The 24,864-nt window shown below is 38.0% G+C and overlaps 3 protein-coding genes and 1 long non-coding RNA gene across 6 annotated transcripts; 2 read left to right on the forward strand and 2 right to left on the reverse strand.

Annotated features, from left to right (window-relative positions):
* The first annotated feature begins 263 nt into the window (after positions 1-263).
* Positions 264-1,277, forward strand: LOC146565840 (olfactory receptor 8G17-like). The gene has a single exon (XM_085290179.1). The coding sequence runs from the start codon at positions 267-269 to the stop codon at positions 1,275-1,277; it is 1,011 nt and encodes a 336-aa protein (XP_085146305.1). The 5' UTR covers positions 264-266.
* Positions 1,278-7,332: 6,055 nt separating this feature from the next.
* Positions 7,333-8,490, reverse strand: or41a3 (odorant receptor, family 41, subfamily A, member 3). The gene is made up of 2 exons (XM_085290180.1): positions 8,467-8,490; positions 7,333-8,355 (listed from the first exon to the last, which is right to left on the reverse strand). The coding sequence occupies exon 2, from the start codon at positions 8,311-8,313 to the stop codon at positions 7,333-7,335; it is 981 nt and encodes a 326-aa protein (XP_085146306.1). The 5' UTR covers positions 8,314-8,355; positions 8,467-8,490.
* A 5,605-nt stretch (positions 8,491-14,095) lies between these two features.
* On the reverse strand, positions 14,096-15,471 carry coa4 (cytochrome c oxidase assembly factor 4 homolog). Of its 3 annotated transcripts, none has more exons than XM_085287963.1 (2): positions 15,327-15,471; positions 14,096-14,734 (listed from the first exon to the last, which is right to left on the reverse strand). In XM_085287963.1, the coding sequence occupies exon 2, from the start codon at positions 14,699-14,701 to the stop codon at positions 14,456-14,458; it is 246 nt and encodes an 81-aa protein (XP_085144089.1). In that variant the 5' UTR covers positions 14,702-14,734; positions 15,327-15,471; the 3' UTR covers positions 14,096-14,455. The 3 variants fall into 3 exon arrangements, with proteins under 3 accessions (XP_085144089.1, XP_085144090.1, XP_085144088.1); XM_085287964.1 differs by having other exon boundaries at positions 14,096-14,702; positions 15,327-15,470; XM_085287962.1 differs by having other exon boundaries at positions 14,096-14,737; positions 15,327-15,460.
* Positions 15,472-19,290: 3,819 nt separating this feature from the next.
* Positions 19,291-22,209, forward strand: LOC146565843 (uncharacterized). The gene is made up of 5 exons (XR_014894159.1): positions 19,291-19,564; positions 19,980-20,037; positions 20,160-20,325; positions 20,563-20,658; positions 21,010-22,209. It is a non-coding gene; the product is annotated as an uncharacterized LOC146565843 (long non-coding RNA).
* The last annotated feature ends 2,655 nt before the right edge of the window (positions 22,210-24,864 follow it).

A 24,864-nucleotide genomic window follows, 5' to 3' on the forward strand; every position in this document is an offset into this window, starting at 1 on the left:
AATGACATAAATTCTAACAGGTTCACACTGAAAAATATTCCAAATTAATTCATGACAATGTGACACACCCACCTGAATTTCTATTTCCACGCTGTGATAGAGGTGAAATATAAATAACACATCTCTCACAGTACAATCCACTTTATTGCACTGCACACTTGACAGAGTCTCGGGTGAGTTTAGTTTTTTCCACAGCAACAGTGAAGTAACTCATTATGGTTTGTTATATTCTGCTCTTTTTATGTTTAGGGAAAGAAATATTTGCAATGGGAACAGAAGATAAAACCACTACCATGTTTAATAACACATTTGTTCGGCCTGCAAAATTTTATCTCAGTGGGTTTTCCAATATCCCTCATATTAGATATTACTATGCCTTCCTGTGTTTTGTCTACATCATGACTGTTTTGGGTAATGGTTTTCTTCTCTCAGTTATTTGGCTGGTGAAGACTCTTCATACTCCTAAATACATGATTGTGTTCAACATGGCTTTGACAGATTTGTGTGGGAGCACAGCTCTCATCCCCAAACTCTTAGATACGTTTCTGTTTGACAGGAGATACATCCTCTATGACGCCTGTTTAAGTTATATGTTCTTTGTTATGTTCTTTGCAAGTGTGCAGTCATGGACACTTGTCACTATGGCATATGACAGACTTATAGCCATTTGTTTCCCTTTAAGGTATCATAATATTGTGACAGAAACATCAGTTGCTGCAATTCTGCTGTTTGTATGGATTTTTTTAGTGAGTGTAATAGCAACCATGGTTGGGCTTGTTAATCGTCTCTCATTCTGTAGATCTTTGGTGGTTAACAGCTTTTTCTGTGATCACGGACCAGTTTATCGTCTGGCTTGTAATGATACATCTTTAAATTACAACATGGCATCTGCACTTATCACTATACTCATCATCATTCCTCTTATATTCATTATAGCCACATATGTCTGTATTTTCATTGCACTGAGCAGGACTACGTCAAGAAAGGAACGAATCAGAGCATTAAAAACTTGTACCTCTCACCTGATCCTTGTGGTCATTTTCTTCTTGCCAATTGGAATCACTAACATAGCAACAAGGGCCTCCTACATCCATCCTAATGCCAGAATGATAAATTCCACATTGACACACACCATACCAGCTTTGCTCGATCCTATTATATATGCTCTGAAGACAGAAGAAGTGATGATTGCAGTCAAGAAGCTTTGCAAAAGAACTTATCTCAATTGCATGAAAGCAAAAACAAGACCTAGTAATCACTGCTGTATTAAACCATAAAAGATTGTTAGAGTAGAATAAAGTCTTGTGTTCAAAACATATTACAGTTAAAGTACTCATAAAAAAACACAATGGAATAGTCATACATTATTCCAGTTGTTGCGTAATCCATTGTAAATACAATTTAAATATGGAAAACTATGAGAAACATTTGCAGCGCTCATTCTATGGCCTTTGTATTAAAGAATAGGAAGAAAAATCAATAAAAACTTATTTGACTGTGTCCAACAGATTATCTGCTTATTTTTTTTATGTGACTACATGAACATGTATACTGAAAATACTTTAGAACACAAAAGTTGTTTTAAAATACAAAAAATATTTTTGTAACATTCTTGACGTGAGGTTGTATTTTAGCATTGATTAAAGTTTTCAAAATAAAACATTTAAAGAAGAAGAAGTGTTTAAGTGTCATTATGTAGGTGTATGGGGAGGAGGAAAGTTGTAGTGGGGAACTGAAAATATTTTGATCTAAAAATTGGGGCACTGCAGCAAGACGAAAGGCTACAACATTTTTTAATCAGGATTATGCAGGAGGAGTAGTTATGTTACATCAGTGGAGAGTACGGGATAGAAATAAAATGTCTTGAAAACTTGAGTATTATTATTATACATATTGTATATATTTCCTCTCTTTCTCTCTACACACACACACACCCATATATATATATATAATTATGTCTTCCTGTGTTGTCTCTGTATTGTGACTGTTTGGGGGAATGGCTTCTTCTCTGCTGACTCCTGAATGCATTATTGCTGTTGGAAAACCTTGCAGTGACTCTAAGTATCCCATCGTTTCATAGTTCATAAATGTTTCTAAAATGGGTTCATTCACAAAATATTGAAGTTTGGTGTGTGTGGGGACAGACAAGACAGACCAGACAAGTTGCTCACCACGAGTGGTGTGGAAAACTAATCAGAGCAAATAAAGAGGTAAATATAGAGCATAGCAGCAAACCACCATTCTTCAACAGGAGATCTGACAAGGTTAAGGTGCAGACTGAGAAGTAGCAGTGTGGGTGCGATAATAAACTTTGACTGTTCTACTTACAATCAGCTGTTCACTGTTTCACAATGTTTCTGCCACCATCTAGTGGTTTGAAATTGTACTTAACTGTATTAAATATTAAAAAAAACTCAAACACATTTTTAATATTGAATTTTTTTCTCTCTACTTAAGATAAATTTGTAGGAAGCTTGCCTTTAGTTCTTGGTCTGTGCATTTAGTGGTCTTCTATGGCAAACCTCTACTGATTGGCATATTCTGTCACATTTTTTGTCCATCACATCAACACTGTGGTGCTGTTTTTTCACAGGAAACTAAATGCAATATGTGAAGTGCATACTCTGTAAAATTCTAAATAAAGACTCTACTTTACAGACTCTATTGTAGATCGGTCAGCAATCTGCTAATGAATCTAAATCTTAAAAGAAGTTTATTGATACATAAAATATTGATACATAACGTAATTAATCAAACTTACCTTTCAGGGATTGTTGCAATTTCAAATTTACCAGCGTAACTCATGAAACCCTGCACTGTACACATAAATCCACTAGAGGGCACGCTCTCATCATAATACCAGGATTACTGTCTTTCACTGCATCATGTGAATCGTGAACTACAGCATAATGTGCTGATATAATTGTATACAGAAGAGTACAGAACAAATGGCACACTGTTTGAAGTGTATGTTTTGATACCCATGTTTAAGTTATTCCTGATGACCTGAAAAAAATGGTGACAGACATTACAGAATGATATGCTAATATTACATAATGAGTGTAGATTTATTTTATATACACTCAACAAAAATATAAACGCAACACCTTTGTTACTGCTCCCATTCCCCATGGGATGGACGTAGAGACCTAAAATTCATTCCAGATACACAATATAACCATCCCTCCCAAACAGTGGTCACAAATCAGTCCAAATGTGTGGTAGTGGGCACATCTGCTATATTGAGATAATCCATCCCACCTCACAGGTGTGCCACATCAGGATGCTGATCTGACATCATGAGTAGTGCACAGGTGTACCTCAGACTGCCCACAACAAAAGGCCACCCTGGAATGTGCAGTTTTTTGCGCTATTGGGGGTCTGGGGACCCAGAACCGGTCAGTATCTGGTGTGACCACCATTTGCCTCATGCAGTGCAACACATCGTCGCATGGAGTCTATCAGATTGTCAATTGTGGCCTGTGGAATGTTGGTCCACTCCACTTCAATGGCTGTGCGAGGTTGTTGGATATTCGTGGGAACTGGTACACGCTGTCGTATACGCCGGTCAAGCACATCCCGAACATGCTCAATGGGTGACATGTCCGGTGAGTATGCTGGCCATGCAAGAACTGGGACATTCTCAGCTGCCATCTGCCCTGAACAATGTGAACCATGATTCATCCGTGAAGCGCACACCTCTCCAACGTGCCAGACGCCATCGAATGTGAGCATTTGCCCACACAAGTCTGTTACGGCGACGAGCTGGAGTCAGGTCAAGACCCCGATGAGGACGACGGGCATGCAGTTGAGCGTCCCTGAGACGGTTTCTGACAGTTTGTGCAGAAATTGTTTGGTTGTGCAAACCAATTGTTCCAGCAGCTGTCTGGGTGGCTGGTCTCAGACGATCTTGGAGGTGAACCTGCTGGATGTGGAGGTCCTGGGCTGGTGTGGTTACACGAGGTCTGCGGTTGTGAGGCCGGTTGGATGTGCTGCCATATTCTCTGAAACGCCTGTGGAGACGGCTTATGGTTGAGAAATGAACATTCAATGCACGGGCGACAGATCTGGTTGACATTCCTGCTGTCAGCATGCCAATTGCACGCTCCCTCATTGCTTGTGGCATCTGTGGCATTTTGCTGTGAGACAAAACTGCACATTCCAGGGTGGCCTTTTGTTGTGGGCAGTCTGAGGTACACCTGTGCACTACTCATGATGTCAGATCAGCATCCTGATGTGGCACACCTGTGAGGTGGGATGGATTATCTCAATATAGCAGATGTGCCCACTACCACACATTTGGACTGATTTGTGACCACTGTTTGGGAGGGATGGTTATATTGTGTATCTGGAATGAATTTTAGGTCTCTACGTCCATCCCATGGGGGGCAGTAACAAAGGTGTTGCGTTTATATTTTTGTTGAGTGTATATGGTAAATGGCCTGTATTTATATAGCGCTTTACTAGTCCCTAAGGACCCCAAAGCGCTTTACATATCCAGTCATCCACCCATTCACACACTGGTGATGGCAAGCTACATTGTAGCCACAGCCACCCTGGGGCGCACTGACAGAAGCAAGGCTGCCGGACACTGGTGCCACCAGGCCCTCTGACCACCACCAGTAGGCAACGGGTGAAGTGTCTTGCCCAAGGACACAACGACCGAGACTGTCCAAGCCGGGGCTCGAACCGGCAACCTTCCGATTACAAGGCGAACTCCCAACTCTTGAGCCACGATCGCCCCATATATATATATATAAGCAAATAAAAATTGTGTAATGGGTCCAATTTGTAATACCATGAGTTCACAGTGTGGCACGGGACAGTTTAATCCAGGACTAGAATTCTCTCATAATGAGTGTTTATGCCAAATGATATCAAACAGCTCTTTTTAGAGTTCATAAATGAATTTTTAAATCATGTATAAGAGGGTAGGAAGATTGTACACTAGGTTTTACAAGACACATTTTAAGAGGAAGAAGACCTATCCTCACAAATTATCCTGCCCTGTTTTACCTAAGACATGATTACTTATGGTTTATTGAAAGTAAAACTTAATCCTCTTACCATCTATGCTACTTTTGACTCATCCCATATTCACAGGGGTTGCGCACATGTCCCTTTTGGGAATATTTCTCAACCTGTCACAGTCCCAGCTTTTAGCTTGTTAAACTTGTTAAAGACTCTCAAAATGTGAGAATAAATGTATCCAAAGGTTTCACTTGTCTCTCTCCAAAAGTTGATTCTGTTCATCTGGATGTAGCGTTTTGTGGGAGAAACGTTTCGTCACTCATCCAAGTAACTTCTTCATTCTCCTGGGTGAAAATCAAATCTCAGGACGTACTACATTGTACGGATCACATTAACTCGGTGGACCGACACATCAAATTCACCAGGGAGAATATGAAAGTGGAAGGTTAGCCTTCTTAGACTGTGAGATTTCCATCAGTAATGGGGGACATCTAAAAGCTGATGTGTACCGTAAACCTACACATACGGATCAGTATTTAAGGTTTGACTCTCATTATCCACTGGAGCACAAACTGGGTGTCATCAGGACGCTACAACACAGAGCGAACACCATCCCCACTGACACAGCGGCCAGGGAGGCAGAAGAACAGCACATCAAGAAGGCCCTGAGTAAATGTGGTTATTCCAGCTGGACTTTTGTCAAAGCTGGAAAGGCATCTAAAGAAAACTCCAGCCGATCCAGGAGAGAAGGACAACGGCTGCCCAAGCAAAAACCTGTAGTGATCCGTATGTGTCAGGAGTATCGAAGCAGTTGAGACACATTTTTTCTAAACACCGGGTCTCTGTGGCTTTTAAACCCCAAAACACGCTGCGCCAAAAAATTGGTCCACCCCAAGGATCAGGTCCCCCGACACAAACAGAGTAACATACAACAGTATGTATGTAACAACAGTGTATGCTGTTAAGTGCTAGGAGGATTGCCAGGATTTATACATCGGGGAAACCAAACAACCTCTGGCGAAGCGGATGGCACAACACAGAAGAGCTACCTCGTCAGGCCAGGACTCTGCAGTCTATTTACACCTACAGGCCAGTGAACACTCTTTCAATGATGAGGATGTACACATCCTGGACAGGGAGGAACACTGGTTTGAGCGCGGAGTCAAGGAGGCCATTTACGTGAAAAGGGAAAGACCATCTCTGAATCGAGGAGGGGGCCTAAGGGTACATCTTTCACCATCTTACAATGCTGTGATTGCAGCCATTCCCCAACTCTCTGTGAATGGTACTCATGGCCAATGATCAGTGGTCTTTGATCAGCAGGTTTTGGTCAGTGGTTGTTGTTCAATGGTCATGAGAATTTGCATAATTATGATTAAGGAACTGACCTCCCAGCCCATTGTTCCTTCAGTGGGCTGGTTTCAGTCATTATGCAAATGTACTGTTTATAAGATTTGGGGAAAACTGCAGTCAGCTGAGACTGAAGAAGTCACTTGGATGAGTGACGAAACATTTCTCCCACAAAACGCTATGTCCAGATGAACAGAATCAACTTTTGGAGATTTACTTTCCTGGATGATTGAGAATGCATCAAGACGCTTCACTTGTCTGTCCAAATATTTCACCATGAACCTAGCATAATGAAAGAAAGGGGACGAAAAATAATAATTAACACAAAGCAAAGATACAGTCCACCACTGTGCTGTGTAATGTATACAAGGCCACCCTAAACTCTAGCCAAAGACATCCGTAGAATGATACTCAATTTACAATTTAAAGCAACTTTTGAAGTAATGTGTTTTAATGCTCTGTAGTACACTTAAATATGTTAGCTGAAATTAATACTCAGCTAACTAATTGATCAAACTTACTTTATCTAAAAAAAACGTAAATTTTGTTACATTTGTAAGTACGACACTCGAGTTTGAATGAAACACTGAAACAGATCATGTGTTAATGATTGATTAATTTGGACAATGATGCTTAGTTAGATGAATTGGGGAGAAGTGTACATTTTATTTTTTTTAATGCGGAGTAAGTTTACATACTATAATTTGTGCACATTTACAATTGTAGGATATTTATTTTCAACTATTTCAACTATTATAACTACTGTAGTATTTAAAATGTTTTAATTTTATATCATATACATCTGTAACATGTCTCCTGCAGAAGAAAACAAAGCACATGTTTGAGACATATTGTTGTTATGGAGGAGTTTGAAGACTCACGGGAAAAAGGAGTTGACAGTAGACCATCATTGCAGAATCCTATAATCTACTAAAGTTAAGGCAGAGCTAATATCCAGCAACAGCAGACTCTACAAGCTCTACAAAGACTGATTTAGAATTGATTGTTATTTTATGCATTAACTTTAGTTAGTTTAGTTTTAACTTTAGTTCTGAACAGTGTCAGTGCTCTGGTTTTTATATCTTTGGTTTTCAAAGAATATACAACAGGATTGATACAAGGTGGGATGCATGAGGCCAGCGACAGACTCAGAACCCGCTGATCTGGATGAACAACACCCAGAAAAAAACCAACTGTGAAAATAACAATAAGAGGAATGTAAAATATAGCAACAAGAATGAGATGCTCAGCACACGTGGCCAAAGCTTTCACCCGACTGTCCACAGATTTCATCCTGAACACTGTGATCAGGATGCTGACATAAGACAGAAAAATGAAAGTAAAGGGGAAAAAAAGTAACAAAATACTGAAAAAGGAAGCTGCAAACCACTGCATTGTGTTATCATTACAGGCAAGCCGAAACACAGGTGCATAGTCACAGAAATAGCTGAACACTCTCACAGACCTGCAAAAAGAGAGTTGAGTCATTATACCTGTTGCAAAAGCTGTTATTCCCATATTAATAATCCACGATACGCTGACAATACAGCACATGCTTCTCACAGTGTTGATGGAGTTTTGACGCAGAGGGAAACATATTGCAATTAACCGGTCATAGGCAAGTATAGCAAGAGCAAATGACTCCAAAGATACAAACACATAATAAACATACATCTGTAGCAAACACAAGTTAAATGGAATGAAGTTGTTTTTGATGAGAAATATTTTTATCATGCTGGGAATGGTACAAGTGTTAAGAAACAGATCAATAACTGCAAGGTTGACAACAGCCAAAAATTTTGGAGTGTGCAAACGACGAGTAGAAGCAATGACATAAATCACCAAAATGTTAAACAGCACTGTAACACCATAAACAAACACCAGGAAGATAAAGTAGACACTGATGAAAGGAAATGTCTCAAATCCAATGATATAGAAACCTGGAGGATGAATGATAGCAGAGCTGTTTAAAACAGCCCTTTGAAAAATCATAGTTGAACTCCACCACCTGTGTTTGAGGACTACCTTAATAGTCTAAGGAACAGAAAATCATATTGTTACGTTAAATTACAGGTACAATTCACATGGCAGTTTAGTGAGCACATTTGAAGTCATGCATGTGTTAAAGGAGTGAATGCAGCTCACCTGATGTTTTCTGAAAGGATTGGACAGCACAGGCTGCAAGCATGTGGCTGCATGTCTGACCTCTTTACAGCGAAATATATACAGTATTTCTACACAGATCTCATGAGGCGATGCTTACAACTGTACCCAATTATTTGCACTAATTTGATCCATAGAGAGAGAACTGTGGCTTACTTTGATCACCAACTTTTCTTTTCCTCAAAACAAACTCATTCTAATTAATGTTTTAATGTTTTCTAAGTTGAAGCGTCTCACAGGACTCATTTTAAAATGTGTCTGACCAAGTTGGGGAGTTGCTGAAATATTATTGAGGTTGTAAACATGGGAATAATGTTTCTTTGACCAAAAAGCCAAGGAAAGTTTCTTAACATTAGTCCAAACAACCTTGTTTATTTAACAAATGTCAGAGTTTTACAAAATGGACAAACTATTTGTTGCTTTTCTCCTCTTGTTTGACGAGGAATATAATATATGTATATGTAGAATGAAAGTCTGAATATATTGAATGAAAACGGATGTTAAGGAGGCTCTTGCACTATCCTGTGTTTATATATGTACGTAATATTTTACTATATACTATAGTATAATATTATATATGTGATGTCGTTCTATGAGAAATAGCACTATGAATAAGTCTACAGGGAAGCAGTTTCTAAGTAATTAAGACATAATTCTATGGAAAATGCTAATACTAGTAACAGGGTTCGGTACGGTACTAGAGATGATAAAATCATAGAAGTCTGTATGTATTGAATCTGTAGGAGTGCTAAATAAGGAATATGTGGAATGAAATCTGAATTTCCTTTTTATAAACTTGGTAAATAGACTGGTTCTTATGCTGGTTCTTTCTACTCTGAGTGCTCAGAGTGATTTTATACAAGTTGTCTCATTCACTGATTCATACAAGCATTTTTTTCTGTTCTTTTCCTATGTAAGTGTTTTCTATCTAACATTCACAGACATTCATACTGCAGTGGAGCAGGATACAAACCAGTGGAGAAGCAACTTGGTTTGTATGAATTACTGAGTGAAGTGTAAAAAATATATGTCCAAATGGGATGCTGAAAGAAATGCAGTTTATTAGTCTTTTGGGGGGAAAAAAACATGTGAAAAGAAGAACTATGTAAAGCTACACTCCCTGAGGCCTGTTCAACTGCCAGGCCTGGCCAAAGTTAAAAGAACTCATGGGGTCTCTGTATTTCAGCCAATATTTCCAGTGACTTTAGCACTAAAGCACTGTACACTCAGCCTTCTGACCGAACACACTGATTTACTCATGAAATTTAATCTTTTTTCATCAACAAGCTCCTCTTCGACCTGTACTCTTCAACCACCTCCTCCACCTTCACCTAACTCAGAGCTGTTGTTCATTTAACGTCAAAACTGAATAATACTTCACTTAAATAGGACATGAAGTAAATATAACTCAAATTTGCTTACTACTCATACTTAAAAACAAGGAACGCAATTAAAATGCAGGTCACAATTTTATTAAAAATGAAACCAAACTTTAATTGTGCAGATTCTGTGTGGAGTTTGCATGTTCTCCCCGTGTTTGCGTGGGTTCCCTCCGGGTACTCCGGCTTCCTCCCACCGTCCAAAGACATGCAGCTTGTGGGGATAGGTTAATTGGATAATGCAAATTGTCACTAGGTGTGAATGTGTGAATGAATGTGAGTGCGAATGGTTGTCTGTCCCTGTGTGTTGGCCCTGCGACAGACTGGCGACCTGTCCAGGGTGTACCCCGCCTCTCGCCCTATGACAGCTGGGATAGGCTCCAGCGCCCCCCGCGACCCTGAAAAGGATAAGTGGAAGCGAATGGATGGATGGATGGATGTTTGGTAAATAAAAACGGTTAAGTGCTCTCTGAATATATAAATATTCCAGAACCCAGAGAAGCTTGGAGATTGGCGAAATATATATACATCAACAATTTTCCAACTAAATATATTGCTAAAGGTGCTGTTGACATGGAATTCTCAGCAGATGTCAGTAACAACTCATCCCATCCACACATGCAAAGCAACAAAAACCATAGATTTCCTTAAATTATTTGCAATAATGAGTAATGACAAAGGGAAAATGTACTGAACACGCTAACTGAAATTTCTTTAATATGTCATACAGAAGCCTTTGTGGACAATGACAGCTTTTAGACGCCTTCTGTATGGAGAAACTAGTCCCATGCATTGCTCGGCTGTGATTTTGGCCCATTCTTCTACACAAACAGTCTTCAAATTCTGAAGGTTGCCTCCTAAGAACTCTGACCTTTAGTTCTCTCCATATTTTCAGTTGAATTCAGGTCAGGTGATTGGCTTGGCCATTCTAGCAGCTTTGTGTTCTGTCTCTAAAACAAACAGAGAGGTCCCCTGGCTGTCCGCTTAGGTTCATTGTCTTGCTGAAGCTTCCACTTATGTTTCATCTTAATCATCCTGATAGAAGGCAGCAGATTTTTATAAAGAATGTCTCGTTACATTTTTCCATTCATCCTTCCTTCAGTAATGTGTCGTGTTCCAGTGCCACAGCCCAACACCATGATTTTCCCACCTCCAAATTTCACCTTCAAACTTCACAATTAGTATGATGTTTTTGGGGTGATATGTGCTGCCTTTTCTCCACCAAACATAGTGTTTATTATGGCATCCAAAGAGTTCAATTTTTGTTTAATCTGACCAGACTATATCCTCCCATTCTTTTACAGGCTTGTCCAAATGTTGTTCAGCAAACTGAAAAAGCACCTGCAACATGCTTTTTCTTTAGTAATGGAATCTTGTGTCATGAGTGTGCATATAGGCCATTGTTTTCTTTGACACAATTGTACCTGCTGATTTTTTTCACTCCTCTGTGTGAAATCTTTCGGTGAGCACTTGGTCGTGGCTGGTTTATGGAGAAATTGTGTTCTTTCCACTTCCGGATTATGGCTCCAACAATGCTCGCTGGAACCTTCAGTAGTTTAGAAATTCTTTTGTAGCCAGTGCCATCTGTATCTTTTGGTGCAATAAGGTTGCAAGGGTCAAGGACTCATTGGTTTTACCCATGATGAGATGTTTCTTGTGTAGCATCAGTGGGGACTGAACCAGCTGACATTAATTTGCACAAAGTGGCAGGATTGCTTACTAATCACTGATAGATTACAGCTGGTGTCAGGTTTTTTTGCACCTCCCTTTCGTCATGTGTTCAGTATCGTGTCATGTGTTCAGTACTGTGTCATTTCTAACTAATTACACATATTTTATGGACATCTGTGGTTTGATTAATTTGCATGTGTGGACTGGATGGGTTTTCCCGACATCTGCTGAGAATGTCATGTCAATAAATAAATAAATATATTTAGAAATATATTTAGAAAATGGTGACATGTTCAATACTTATTTTAACCATTGTATACATATGGAGTGTTACTTATGATGTGACAGTTAGTTAGTTTAGTCACAAAATTAGTCTAGTTAAATTAAATGAAGCTTATGTGTAAATCTCCTTCTAACAAGCTCTCCTTATTGAAATAACAGATGTGAAATCATGATTGGTTCATAAAAAAACTTTCAAATGAATCCAAATTTTAAAACTTCAATATTCACATTTAAAGTTCCATAATTTATCACAATGCTACTTATTACCTCATAAAAATGGTGTAAGTATTATGAAAAAAATTCACACAAGCCACCAAATTAATAATATGAAAACATAATTAACAGAATAGTGAGATAGATGGATTTCTTAAGTAGTACTTTAAGTAGTTTAAGAGTAAAGACATCACAGACTTTGTCGCTCCTCTTCTTGAATGATGTAAACATTATAGACTCAGGTTTACAGCACATTACCCTGTTGTCAGCCTTCTTGACACTGATTCTCTAAACTAAAGGTTTCAAATATAAGGTATGGGGGCACAAAACAGCATAATCCAGCCAGGCTAGAACATGTGAAGGAAGGAAAAACATTAAAACATTTTCATATGATTAACAGCTTTTCCTATTAAAAAAAACCTCCCCTATTTCCAATCATGGTAAACCAGAAGAAGTAATAGATAAATAATTAAAAGACAGAAAAGTTCCTGTTTTTCACCACCTATAGATAACCTTTGTTTTATAAATACAGGACAGTCTGGACAATAAGGTACCAGAACTTTTTCTTTAACTCTACACATGTAGAAAACCAAGTCATACAGCTAAAATACCACCTTGTTTTCTTGTATTTAAAACTTTATACACTGAAATAAAGGACAGTTTCATTCATCTAGCCCATTTAAGAACAAAGTGCCCCATGACGTGAAATCAGTTTGACATTTCAAACTATTTCAGTCTATTTATTATGTTATGCATTAACTTTAGTTTTTCTGAACAGTTTCAGTGCTCTGGTTTTGATATCTTTGGTTTTCAAAGAATATACAATAGCAGCCTGTGCTGCTATTGTTCTGTGGTGTTCAAAGAGATGAGGCCTTTGCAAGATGTTTTTTTGTTTTAGAAGCCCTTCAGTCTCAGATGCCATCTGATAGTTATTGGGCTGCAGTTGGCACAGGTAACGGCCTTAATTTGGGACAAGGATCGTCCAGTGTCTTGACGAACAGCCAATTCGATCCTCTGGCTCAGTACTGGTGAAGTTTTTGGTTCTTCCACTTGACTTTTTTTGTTTCATACCCCTTATGATCATTTAAGAAGTTCCAAATGACTGTCTTACTGCATCCCCCCTCAGTAGTGATGGCACGCTGCGAGAGACCCTACTTATGCATTTCAACAACCCGACCAAGTTCAAAAAGGGAACTTTTTGTCTTTCCCATCAGAACATCATGACAGTGTGACTACCTGACAGAAAATGACAATGAATCGACAGTTTTGCACAGACTTGGCATTTTAAAGGCACGCGTTCCTAAACTTTTGATCAGCTGTATTTTTTAAGTGGTCTTAAACTTTTGATAGGGACTGTACGAATACAGCTCACATTTTTTGATCCGTGCACAGATCTGTACACAGTTGATCAGATATTTACGATTTGTGTGAAATTTGTCTCAAAACTCACATTGCATGTAGGACATGCACAGAAGTTTTTTTGACAGACTCGTGAAGCCGAAATCAATAAATTGTGCGTAAATGATCTTTTTCTTACAGGCTTTGATGCACACATTTGTAAAATAGTTTTGTGTGTTCAAATTGCTTTGTATTTGTGTGATGAATTGCAGCACGCATTTGTGAATCCTCAAAAGTTACACACAAATTACTGCACACATTTGTAAATCTTAGTTTGTGCTTGTGGATCATGCTGTACACATTTGTAACACTTTTGAGGCAAATTTCTCTCCAGAGAACTCTTAATAAACTCTTTATAACTCTTTTTTTTTTGGGGGGGGGGGGGGGGGGGGGTTACACCCATGGCTTGAGTTAATGTTTTGCTTGTGATGCTTAGACAGTGATTTCATAGAGGAAACAAAACTTTTTCATTTCAAAGAGTTTACAGACTTCATATCTGTGGCTTGCACAGTTTTGTATCTACCTAAAGCTAAACACCAAAGATTCCAAGGGTGTTTTATTGCTTTGGCTTGAAGTCATGAAAAATCCCAAAGTTTCAGATTTTCCGCTAAAAATGTATTTGTGGCAAGAGTCATGGTAATTTCATGCAACTATGAAAAGACTGAAAACAATCTTTTCATTTTTATTTAAAGAAAATACATTACTGACCAAAAATAAAGCGTTTTACCTGAAAAGATAACTTTCAAAAGCACTTTGATTCACAAATCACATAGTATGGCATCTCTTTACATACATACACGCTTAAACACAAGCTAACTGAAGTTAAGTGATATTTCATGTTGCCTATTAAATCCCAATTATCAGTCAGGCTCTAAATCACACACTTGAGACTGTAAGTAGGGATTTTATGATACTGCTAGAGCTTTATTTTCAATTCTAATGATTAAATTGGGTACAGTCTTTGCAATTTAAGGTTGTCAGTCAAGTCCCAAACACAGCACTGTATGTGTTTGCAAGATGTTCTGTATTCAGCTGGCCGCAGACTTGGTGGAGGGCGGCTGATGCTGCCTCAGCTGTTCTTTTCGGGCCTTTTGGAAATTCATCATGCAGTCTTTGAACGTCTGAACTTGGCTTTGACATGCTCGCCAGTCCTGATGTTCAGCCATGCATTCCTGGATGGCGTAGTGAAGCTCAGCGCAGCCAGTGCGCGATATCATCTGTTCAACAGGGTCATCCTCATCATCTTTCCGGCTGCGGTCATGAGGTGAAGCCATCCTGTGTGAATACAACGTCCTGACTCAGTCACACTGCTGACAAGAATACAGGCTGTTATTAATAATGAGAACACAAAAGAGCTGCTGCTCAGGCCTGTAGGCATCTTAAAATCTGTAATGTGAGAGATCTGTATCTTAGGAGTTTTATCTAATAATATAGTTGTTAGTTTTTGTCATTTTTATGAATTATTGTGGTTACTTTTATACATCCGCCCTTTCTAAAGGTCCTTTGTAACCTATACAAATGCTTTTTTGTTTCAGAATTCAGTGTTTTGACCCGAGTTGTGAAATATCAATTCAATATTTACAGTGCTGAGAAAAAGTATTTTTGCATCTTGTCACACGTTTCAGATTATCAAACAAACTTTGAAAGAAAGATAAAAAGAGTAAATACAAAATACAAAACTTTGATTAGAACTCTTTTTCTGGTAATGTTTACCTGAGTGAAATAACACTGAACTCTTCCAACTTTAAATTAGTTAAGCAACGTTGGCCTAAACAGTGTCAGGCTACCCTGGACGTTTAGCTACACTGACGTTACAACACAGCTGTGCCGTCGTTTCGTGTTCCTGGACGACGCCTGTTAAACACCTATGAGGATAAAGAAACTACCCCTTGTACCTACCTATTAATTGTCTCTCGGCGAATGTCTCTATCGAGGCACTTTTGTCCTAATCTTCATAACTTCAGGCTTTTTACAACCAACCTGCACGGACGCTGCAGGGGGTAACATTTCAGTGACGGACGAAAGTGTATCAGTAAAGTACTTCCGTCGCTGGTGACTTTGGTTCCGCTGAGCAGCGAGAACGTGCACGTCATTGGTTTCTATCACTAATAATTAGTGATAATGCAAAAAAAAGAAGGTCTGTTTTCAGGGTCAGCGTAGAACTGCTGATATATTATATTATGACACACCATTCTAATTCAAATTAAAATGCATAATTAATGATACATTGATTAATGTTACTGATACATTAATTAATCTCTAAGTGAAACTCCATTCAGCGTTTAGTTGAAATGTCAGCTGTACAAATATGTACAATTGTTGGCAATGTTTATGCAAAGTTTCATCAAGATCAGTGCCCTTGTCTAGGAGGAGATAGAGAACACAAAAAGGGTTATCCTGTTTGCTATGATGTTGCCAATTAGTGTAACAAAAAAGACAAATGCTGGAGGGATAATGTATATTGTTGAGATACGTCTCAAAGACACAGAAGACCCCAAGGGAAAATGGCAAGTGAATAAGAAACACTCATGGGAAGCCCTCAGCAGCCTTGACCTATTGCAGCATAACTAAGGGAGGGTTCAGGGTCACTTGAGCCAACCCTAACTATATGTGTTGTTAAAATGGAAAGTTTTAAGCCTAACAGTTTATAGCCTGTTGGTTGACATGCTTGTAAAAGCATTCTTGTAAGAATGTTCAGGTATGTTCATAATGCCAAGGAGGAGCAGTAACCACCAATGATCCTAGATAAGCAAGTGAAAAGGGTTGTAAAGCCATTTCCAAACAATTTAGTCATTTGAAATGACAGACACTATTCAAGTAGAAAACATCCAACACAGCTACCAGTCCTCCCAGGAGTGGATGTTCCAGCAACTTGAGGTCAAAGAAAATGAAAAAAAAAAAAAAAAGCAATATTGCAGACTCTACAGGCCTCAGGTAACATGTCAATCTTAAAGCTGATGGCAGTATAATTAGAAAAAATTGTAATCATATATTTTTATATTATTAATAATGTATTAATATTTGGGGGTGGTCTCAAGGTCATTTCAAAATTACTTATAAAAGTATTCACATGACTCTGTGTAGGGAAGGGGAAAACAAATTACATATAAGTAATCAAGAGAGCAGGTATACCAGTCAGGAGCTGCTAAAATAGACTTGAAAAACTGGTCGTCAGGAAGTGCGAGCACCTCTATAAAAGCAGACATCTTGGCAGCTTTCAGGCCTGGTCTGTGTGTTAACACAACCCACAAACTTCCAAGGAGTGAACATCTCAGCAAAAAAACAACAAAACAAAACATAGCATATTAGCACAAACAGCCTCATACTAACTATCAGCATGGTGGTGAAGGGGTAATGATTTGGTCTTGTTTTGCAGCCACAGGCAACCTGATGTCTCTGAGTACACAGAGGAGTTGACCATGAACTGATAAAATCATACAAAAAATGATTACTTTAAGTTATTGCTTCTAAACGTGGTTATATTGAAGTTACTGACTCATCAGGTGTACTTAGTTTGTTACAGAACTGGACAGAGTTCTGTACATTACTGTACTCCAGGATTGGATGGTACATTTCCTAATGTGATAGCATATAACATTTTATGAGTGATTATAAAATTGTGAATTTTCTGATCTGCCCTCAAATTATGAAAAACAAAAACAAAACTCAAATTTCTAGCGAAGTTATCACTTTCTTGTAAATTCTGTCTGCAGCAAATGATTTATGCCAATTGCCACCACAGCAAGTAAGTGTGAGCACAATGTAATCTTTTGCACCTATTATTTTTCACAGTCATTATAAAGACATTATAAAAAGTGTGACTTGAGAAAGCGGGTCATTGTGTGCAGCAACTGAGATTACAGGCTTATCTTCTACAGCTCTTCAAAGACGAGATGACTATTAGACAATTAGAGGTTTACTTGAGCTTTTCAAGAACACTAATGAGTCATTAATATCACTCTACATCCTTTCCCTTTACACTGCAGCTTTAATTACATGAGAGCAAAACCTTCTAATGGATGCAGATGAGATTAATTAAGCCTAAGCTTGAACAGTAAAAGCTTTGTTTGTTACAGGCAAGGTCATTAGCCAGCATCCTCTGGAAATGACATCACAAATAAGGACTCATTAGTGGGGCTCCCAGGAGTCGAGGAGGCTGGAGAGGATCATTTTTGTCTTGAGACAGAGTTTCTCGTGGGTGCAGAAATCCAAGTCCTAATGGATCTGCATTCATTGTTAGTTTTATCAGGTTTAGCCATTTAGTCATTTCATACAGACGTTTGTTTGGGCAAAATTACTGTGTTTGTATTATTTATGCAAAAATAAAAATTACATAATATTATATTTCTCAGTGTGCTCAGGCCTCAATTTTAAACCAATTTCCCTACAATTTTGAGAATTATACATATAACTGAGATTAATTACAGTCATGTGAAAAAGAAAGCAAACTATCTTTCAATTCTAGGTTTTACCTGTCACTAGATTAAAAATATCATTTGATCCTTAGCAGTTCTTAAAATTAGGTAAATACTAACAGCAACTTACATTAATGATGGGTTACAAAAATTAAGCCAAAATGCAGAAGCAGTGAAAGCAGCAGAAAAACAAAGTACACCCCATGATTCAAGAGCTTGTAGAGCCACCTTTGGAAGCAATAAGCTGAAGTGGTTGTTTTCTGTTTGACTTTGTCAGTTTCTTGTTGTGGAAGAATTTTGCTGCACAGTTTTTTCAGTTCATTGGAGTTTGGGAGCATCCAGTTATCCTGAGCTCTTAAAGTCAAGGCTGAGCTCTGGACTTTGACCAGACCATTGCAACAGTTTTATTCTTTTCTTTTTCAGCCATCCTGTTGTAGACTTGCTGCTGTGCTGAGATCATGACCCAGTGCCAGCAAAGCTGCCATGCTGGCCAAACAGCAGACCATGGCTTTGATTTCGAATGCCTACCCTTCTATGATTAGCAGCTCCTTGCTGCTACTTATCATCTTAATTCCAATGAAATAAATATGTACTTGGTTTTCCATCCATCCATCCTCGTCCTTTTATCCTTATCAGGGTTGTGGGGAAGCTGGAGCCTGTCCCAGCTACTATAGCGCGAGAAGTAGGGTGCAACCTGGACAGATCATCAGTCTGATGGAGGGCTAACACAGAGAGACAAACATTCACACCTATGGGCAATTTAAAATGATCAATTAACCTAATCACGCTAACTGCATGTGTTTGAACTGTGGGAGGAAGCTAGAGGACCTGGAGAAAACTCGCGCAACCAAGAGAGAAAAAAACAAACTCTACACAGAAAGGCCAGAAGTAGAGTCGAACTCATGACCTTCTTGCTGTGAACCAACAGTTAGTTTTCAATTACATAAATACAAATATAAGGTGTGACTAATGGGATTTGAGAACCCCATTGTGACAGTAAAATAAATTCTATAATCACAAAAATGATAATGATGATCATTTATACTGACGATTCACAAATGTTTGGTGCACTGTAAACCCGAATGTTCAAAGTAATTAAACAGATTAAGTAGTGTATACTCAAAGTCTTTAAAAAGTTCTGTTAACTTAAATATGTCAAGTTCGTATAACATGTTCTTCTTTTTGAGTAAATGAAACTAATAATATTTGATTGAATTTAACTATTTCTATATTAAGTAAGCATCACTTAAAATAATAACTTAAGCACAACGTAACACAGTTAAGTTAGGACATATAAGAATGGTAAAGTCCTGTTATTTTTGTTGTTTCAAGTAGGTAGGATTTAATAATAAACTTAATTTATGTAGCACATGCTAAAATACAATAAAATCTCAAAGTGTTTCACCAAATAAGTAAAATCAAATTGTCTTAAATGCATTAGTGGAAGACAAAATGTATTTATTTTAATATTCATTGTTTTATCACTGTGTCCTACATATATATTTTTAATTTTTTCCGTAAGTGTTGAGCAGCTGCAGGAATCAATTTTTATTCCGAGTTAATCTCTGATTCACCCTCCGAAGCGGAAGGCGGCGCTAATGAGCATTAATACGAAACACAGAAGAAGTAAAGGTATATGGGCGGGAACAGCACCAAAGAGGCAACACGGACGACTGGAGAAAGTTGGACCTAACGGCAGCAACTAGCATCACTGGACTTACAGTAAGTTTTCAATGTTGATATTAGTTTATTGTTAAAATACGAATATTTAGTTGTATTTTGGGTGCGTGTCGAAAAGAATAGCAGAAATGTCGGTCCGTGTTTTTTATGTGCTTTGCTGCTCTCCCCGAAGGAAACTTTGCGCTTGCAGAGCTAGCATTAAGTTGTTGTAATGAGGGTCGCAGGCTGTTTAAAAAGTTAGATACTACTTGCTCTAGAGGTGGCGCCCGGTCGCCTAGTATGAAACAAAGTATTTTAATCTCTCTAAATTTTTAAACCCCCTCTCATGACTCAGAATAGTTGGGTCCAAACAAGCCCGTTGTCCCTGCAGTTACACAACGGAGATGCCTGTCTGCAGTGAGAGTGCTTTCAAGCAGTTTTCTTGTTAGAAATGCTATATTTTAAACTATATGTGCAGGGTTAGGGTTGTGAAGGAGCTCTTGGACCTCTGGCCTGCTCTAAAAATGGAGTCTGAGGTAATATGGATCAGCTCTGTTTAAAATGAAAATTGTAATTCTTACTCATGTGGCAGCTTTTTGCTGCTTTATAAAGATGTGCGAGATTCTTCAAATTGAACTGTATTGTCCTTCTGCTGTAGTTGTATGCAGAGTTTCAGCGGATTACAAATCAGAACCTGCCCAATACATTCTACGCTGAACTTGACCGCCATCTTCCTCGACTGATGACCTTATTCAGCCAGGGCATCAAAAACTGGGAAGACAGCAGATGCCCTGGTTGAAATTCTAAGAATTCACAATGAACAGGTAATAATAGATTGTTACACATTTCATAGGTTGAACCAGTGGAACATTGGACAGGTTCAATGATTTAAATGAGCTTTTTGAATTTTGCTATTACTCCACTTTGTGTTTGCTATTTGTCTGACTGTATTAAAGATGTGAACAGGTTATTTGTGGACATATGTTCTGATTTGACTGTTGTTTTTGTTGTTGTTCAGTAAACTCACCAGTATATAAAATTCTGTTTTTATCTGGAAATAGGAAATCCATGATATCCACACCAAGTGCACTACCGTTCTCCCTGCCCTTCCTGTCTATCTGCATGAGGATGTCTCTGGATTTTTCAGAACCTGCACTGTGAGTGTCCTTAAGTATCTAACAGATACTACTGTGTATATAAACAGTGCATCAAAGTACAAACATGTATTTTGATGCACTGTTTGGACTTACCTTTGTTTAGTCTACTCCTGTGTATTTCCTTTAGCTTAGTTTCAGTCTATCTCACACCACTTGATTCTCTGGTGAATTAGCTGATTTATGTGTGCAGAACATGGATCTTCTGTTTTTCACCTCTTACAGTGAGACTCAGGTCTCCCTTGTAAAAGAGGTATTGGATCTCAGTGGGAGTTGGTAAAATGAGAAATTATATGTCGTCTGTTGTATTTCTTGGGTTAGATTGTGATTAGTATCTCTTTTTCATTAATTCAGGACGAATCTGATGAGTTGGAGCTTGATGGTGTTGAAGTGGCCCTCTTCACTGTCATCAGTGACCATGACACAACAAGTCCAGTTCACTACCAACCTGTGAAAATCTCTGTCGTCATTGTAAGTGATGCCGTGTTCAGTCTCCCCAGATTTGGTGAAGCCTTCCTAGTAATGTTTGGACTGATCTATGCACTTCACCTCAGCTACCCCAAAGCCCTGACCAACACTTTAGAATTTACTCAAAAGATTTTATTTGGTCTAGAAAGTGGTAAACTGTCACCCAGGTTACAGACCCTCAAGAATGACTTGGTTATGTAGGAACTCATCTGAAAGAAGGATGCAGGGTGAAGCATTATAAAAGGCTAGTTCAAAGTTCTCTCCTTTCATCTAAATAATGCCTCAAAACATTATTAGATTACTCTACAGGTGTTCAGCCAATAGGTCCAAACTATACAACGTGCCTTTGTTCTCATTAACATAATGCAAAGCAACACTAATGTTTTGTATGTTTTAATGTTTTTCGTAATACTATTTCCAAAACATTGTGGGCTGCGCAAGATGACCTAAATTTCACTGTTTGATACTGGTTAATGTAAAACAAATAGCATTGTAATTCACTCAAATTGCTGCCTTGTTGTCTTATTCAGATATTAGCCAGAGAGCCAAAAGCACATTTTGATATTATTAATTATTATTTTTCATTACTCTGACAGTTTTCCTGACTAAACAATTTTTGGTCTACTTATTTTAATTTATAAATGTTTTTGTTAATTATTTTTAATTTATGTATTTTTTTTTTAAAATGTATTTAATTTCAACATAGTGCTAAAAGGGAGCAGGCAAGATACTGTTCAATGGCAGATGTTTATGACTTTTGCATATTAAGTTACCGATACTCAGTGTAATTGAGGCAATCAATTGCCTCAAAAATTTTAAGTTTTGGGTCACATGTTTTTAAGTATCAAGTAGTCAACATATTTGACTAACGTGTACTTAAAATAATGACAACACAAACTAATAAACATTTGAGTTTTGTTAACATAAAAATGTTGTAGTTGTGTACTTATTTTTTATAAGTTCTGTGAACTTATTTCTTTGAATTTGTAAACTTGAAACTTTAAGTCATATTAACTGCAAATATTTGAGTTGACCGTTCTCAAAAGATACAAGTACCATGTAATCCAAACTTTTATGTTCTGGAAAAATTTGGCTTTTGAGTTGATCAACTCAAAAAAATTGAGGCAATCGATTGCCTCAATTTTTTTGAGTTCTGGTAACTTATTCGGGTTTACAGTGTGAGGATTAAGGTGTATTTGACAACAGGAAAAATAAAAAAATGCTAAAATTTTCCTAAAATCTAATGTGAAACTCACAATAAGTAAAGGATTGGTGCTGAACTACAATTTCTATTATTTATATTTTGTATTATTTATCATTCGTACTCTGTTATTATGGGATGCTGTAATTATTACCTTCAAATGTCGAGGGTTTATTAAACAGTGTTGATGTTTGCAAGTCTGTCTCTTTGAAATACTTGCATTCCCATATCCCCTGCCACTTCTAATGAACTACAGAAGAGATTAATTAGACTACAGTGTTTGTTTCCAGTCAGGCCTTTAAGCTTCATTCCCCAGTGATGTTAAAAGAAGGGGGACTCATTAGAAAGACTCTGGGAGTTAAAGAGACACAGTCCTTTTTCATTTTTCCTCATTTAATCACTGATGATGAAATGATTCTGTTGTAAATGATTATCTTATGAAACTGTCAGACTCAAGTAAACACAGGTGGATCAGAGACAGGGCAGCTCAGTCTTTGACTAGTGAACTGACCTTAGCTAATTTATGCAATAAAACTGTGGATAATCCTAATTCAAGCAATCGTATGATGTTGGGCTTTGATTTAAGAAGGTTAATTGGTAAAAACAGATGAGTATATCTCCTGATCAGAGACATTGCTCCCCAATTAACACTGCCACAGAGGAGAGGTCCAACCCGTGTATGGGAACACTTTAGAACAGGGGTGGGCAATCTCAGTCCACGAGGGCCGGTGTCCTGCAGGTTTTAGATCTCACCTTGGGTCAACACACCTGAATCACATGATTAGTTTGTTACCAGGCCTCTGGAGAACTTCAGGACATGTTGAGGAGCTAATGTAGCCATTTAAATCAGCTGTGTTGGTTCGAGGGCACATCCAAAACCTGCAGGGACACCGGCCCTCGTGGACTGAGATTGTCCACCCCTGCTTTAGATCAATAACACGGGCCAGATGGCCGTGGGCCATGTGTTGTCAAAATGAAAGACATACTAATGTCAAAAAAGTTTAAAACGCTATCAATAGCTTAAGTATTATAAAGTAAGTATTTTTCATCTTTTGTGGTTCTAACTAGCATCATCTATGATTTATGGCAGACACTTCTCTAATTTCTCTAATCCTGACGTTGATTTATGATTCTTTTCACTCCAGGAGACCTGATATAAAATGAGCACAAAGATTAAATGAAACTGAAGCATGAAGCTCAAAAATAATTAACTTTCACTTGGGGGGATAACAGTCAGCCCAGGTGTAACTCACCCGTATTAGGCCCACACATTCCTTCTAACTCTGCTGAAATCAACACTTACAACAAAAGTTTACTTCAATGCATTGTTTGGGAAATGAAGGGTAGAAACTTGGACTTAATCACTGACGAGTACCACACATATAGACATTTTTCCACATGTAACCTAGAGTCAAGCGCAAAGAAAAGAAAAACAGCAGTAGGCTATTCAAAATTAACCAAATACAATAAAGAGAATCATTCTTTATATTTTCTTTGATGTTAAGAAAATAAATCTTAATTTTAGTCCAGTTTCTTTTGTAGAGTATTGGTGGGATGTAGCTGTTAGTGGTTAACACATAGCTAGTTAAATTAAGCTATAGCTTCTTATCTCGACTGAAGAAGTTTATAGCAAGACATATTTCTTCCTTAAATCTCTCCTTCGCATCTTTAAATGTTTGAACTTTACGATATTTTAAGCATTACATTTGACTTTGTGCAGGTGCATTTTGTCCAGCTGGCCACATGAGGATGCTAATTAACAGTTTAATGTCTGAGCTGAGTCTGAAGGATCGAGACAGATTGTTGCAGTCCTAAATGCTTTTTGTGACTGTATTATAAGATTCTGAATGACCAGTGTGTTGTTATTGTTGAAACACACCATATTTAGCATTCAGTGTTTGCTCAAGGCTACTTGAATGAAACTGGCTCTTAACTTGCACAACTTTCATTTTTTTATAATTTTTTTTGAATATATATGTAAATGCATACAAATCCATTATACTGTAAAGGCATGTACTGTGGTTGTAGCTGAAATTCATGTTGTGATAGTTGGGTTGAGCCTCTACTGAGATCAAAGAGCTTTCTTTAATACATCAAAAACCTTGATTGACAGGCTGTCAGAGCTGATGCAGTCTCAGTCTGTCCGCTAACGCACCACGCACCGTTATGACTGGTCAGAGGATCAGCAGCTTCTCCTGAGTGAAGGACAGCATGAAATATTCACACTGCTGAGACTGCTTTTTTTTTTTCTTTTACGCAAGCATTTGAATAAGAAACACACACACACATGCGCACACACACGTACACTGACAGCTAATTAGCAGAGCTACTGTAGATGCTTGTGTGATGAATTGAAATGCAATTTAATGAGCGATCAGCACTCACTTCCAAGTAATTAGGATGAATAATTTTTTATATAGTAGGAGTTAAATGCTTTCTTTTGAGTGCCTCACTGATGAAAAACATAAATATTATTGTGACTTGCTGAAATTAAACCAAAGCCACAATGGTGAATTCTGCCACATTAAGCAGGAGAATTA

Source organism: Mchenga conophoros, linkage group LG10, assembly GCF_057382185.1.
Source record: "Mchenga conophoros isolate Kocher_MC1m ecotype Shallow Benthic linkage group LG10, M_conophoros_male_GT1.1, whole genome shotgun sequence".
NCBI lineage: Eukaryota > Metazoa > Chordata > Actinopteri > Cichliformes > Cichlidae > Mchenga > Mchenga conophoros.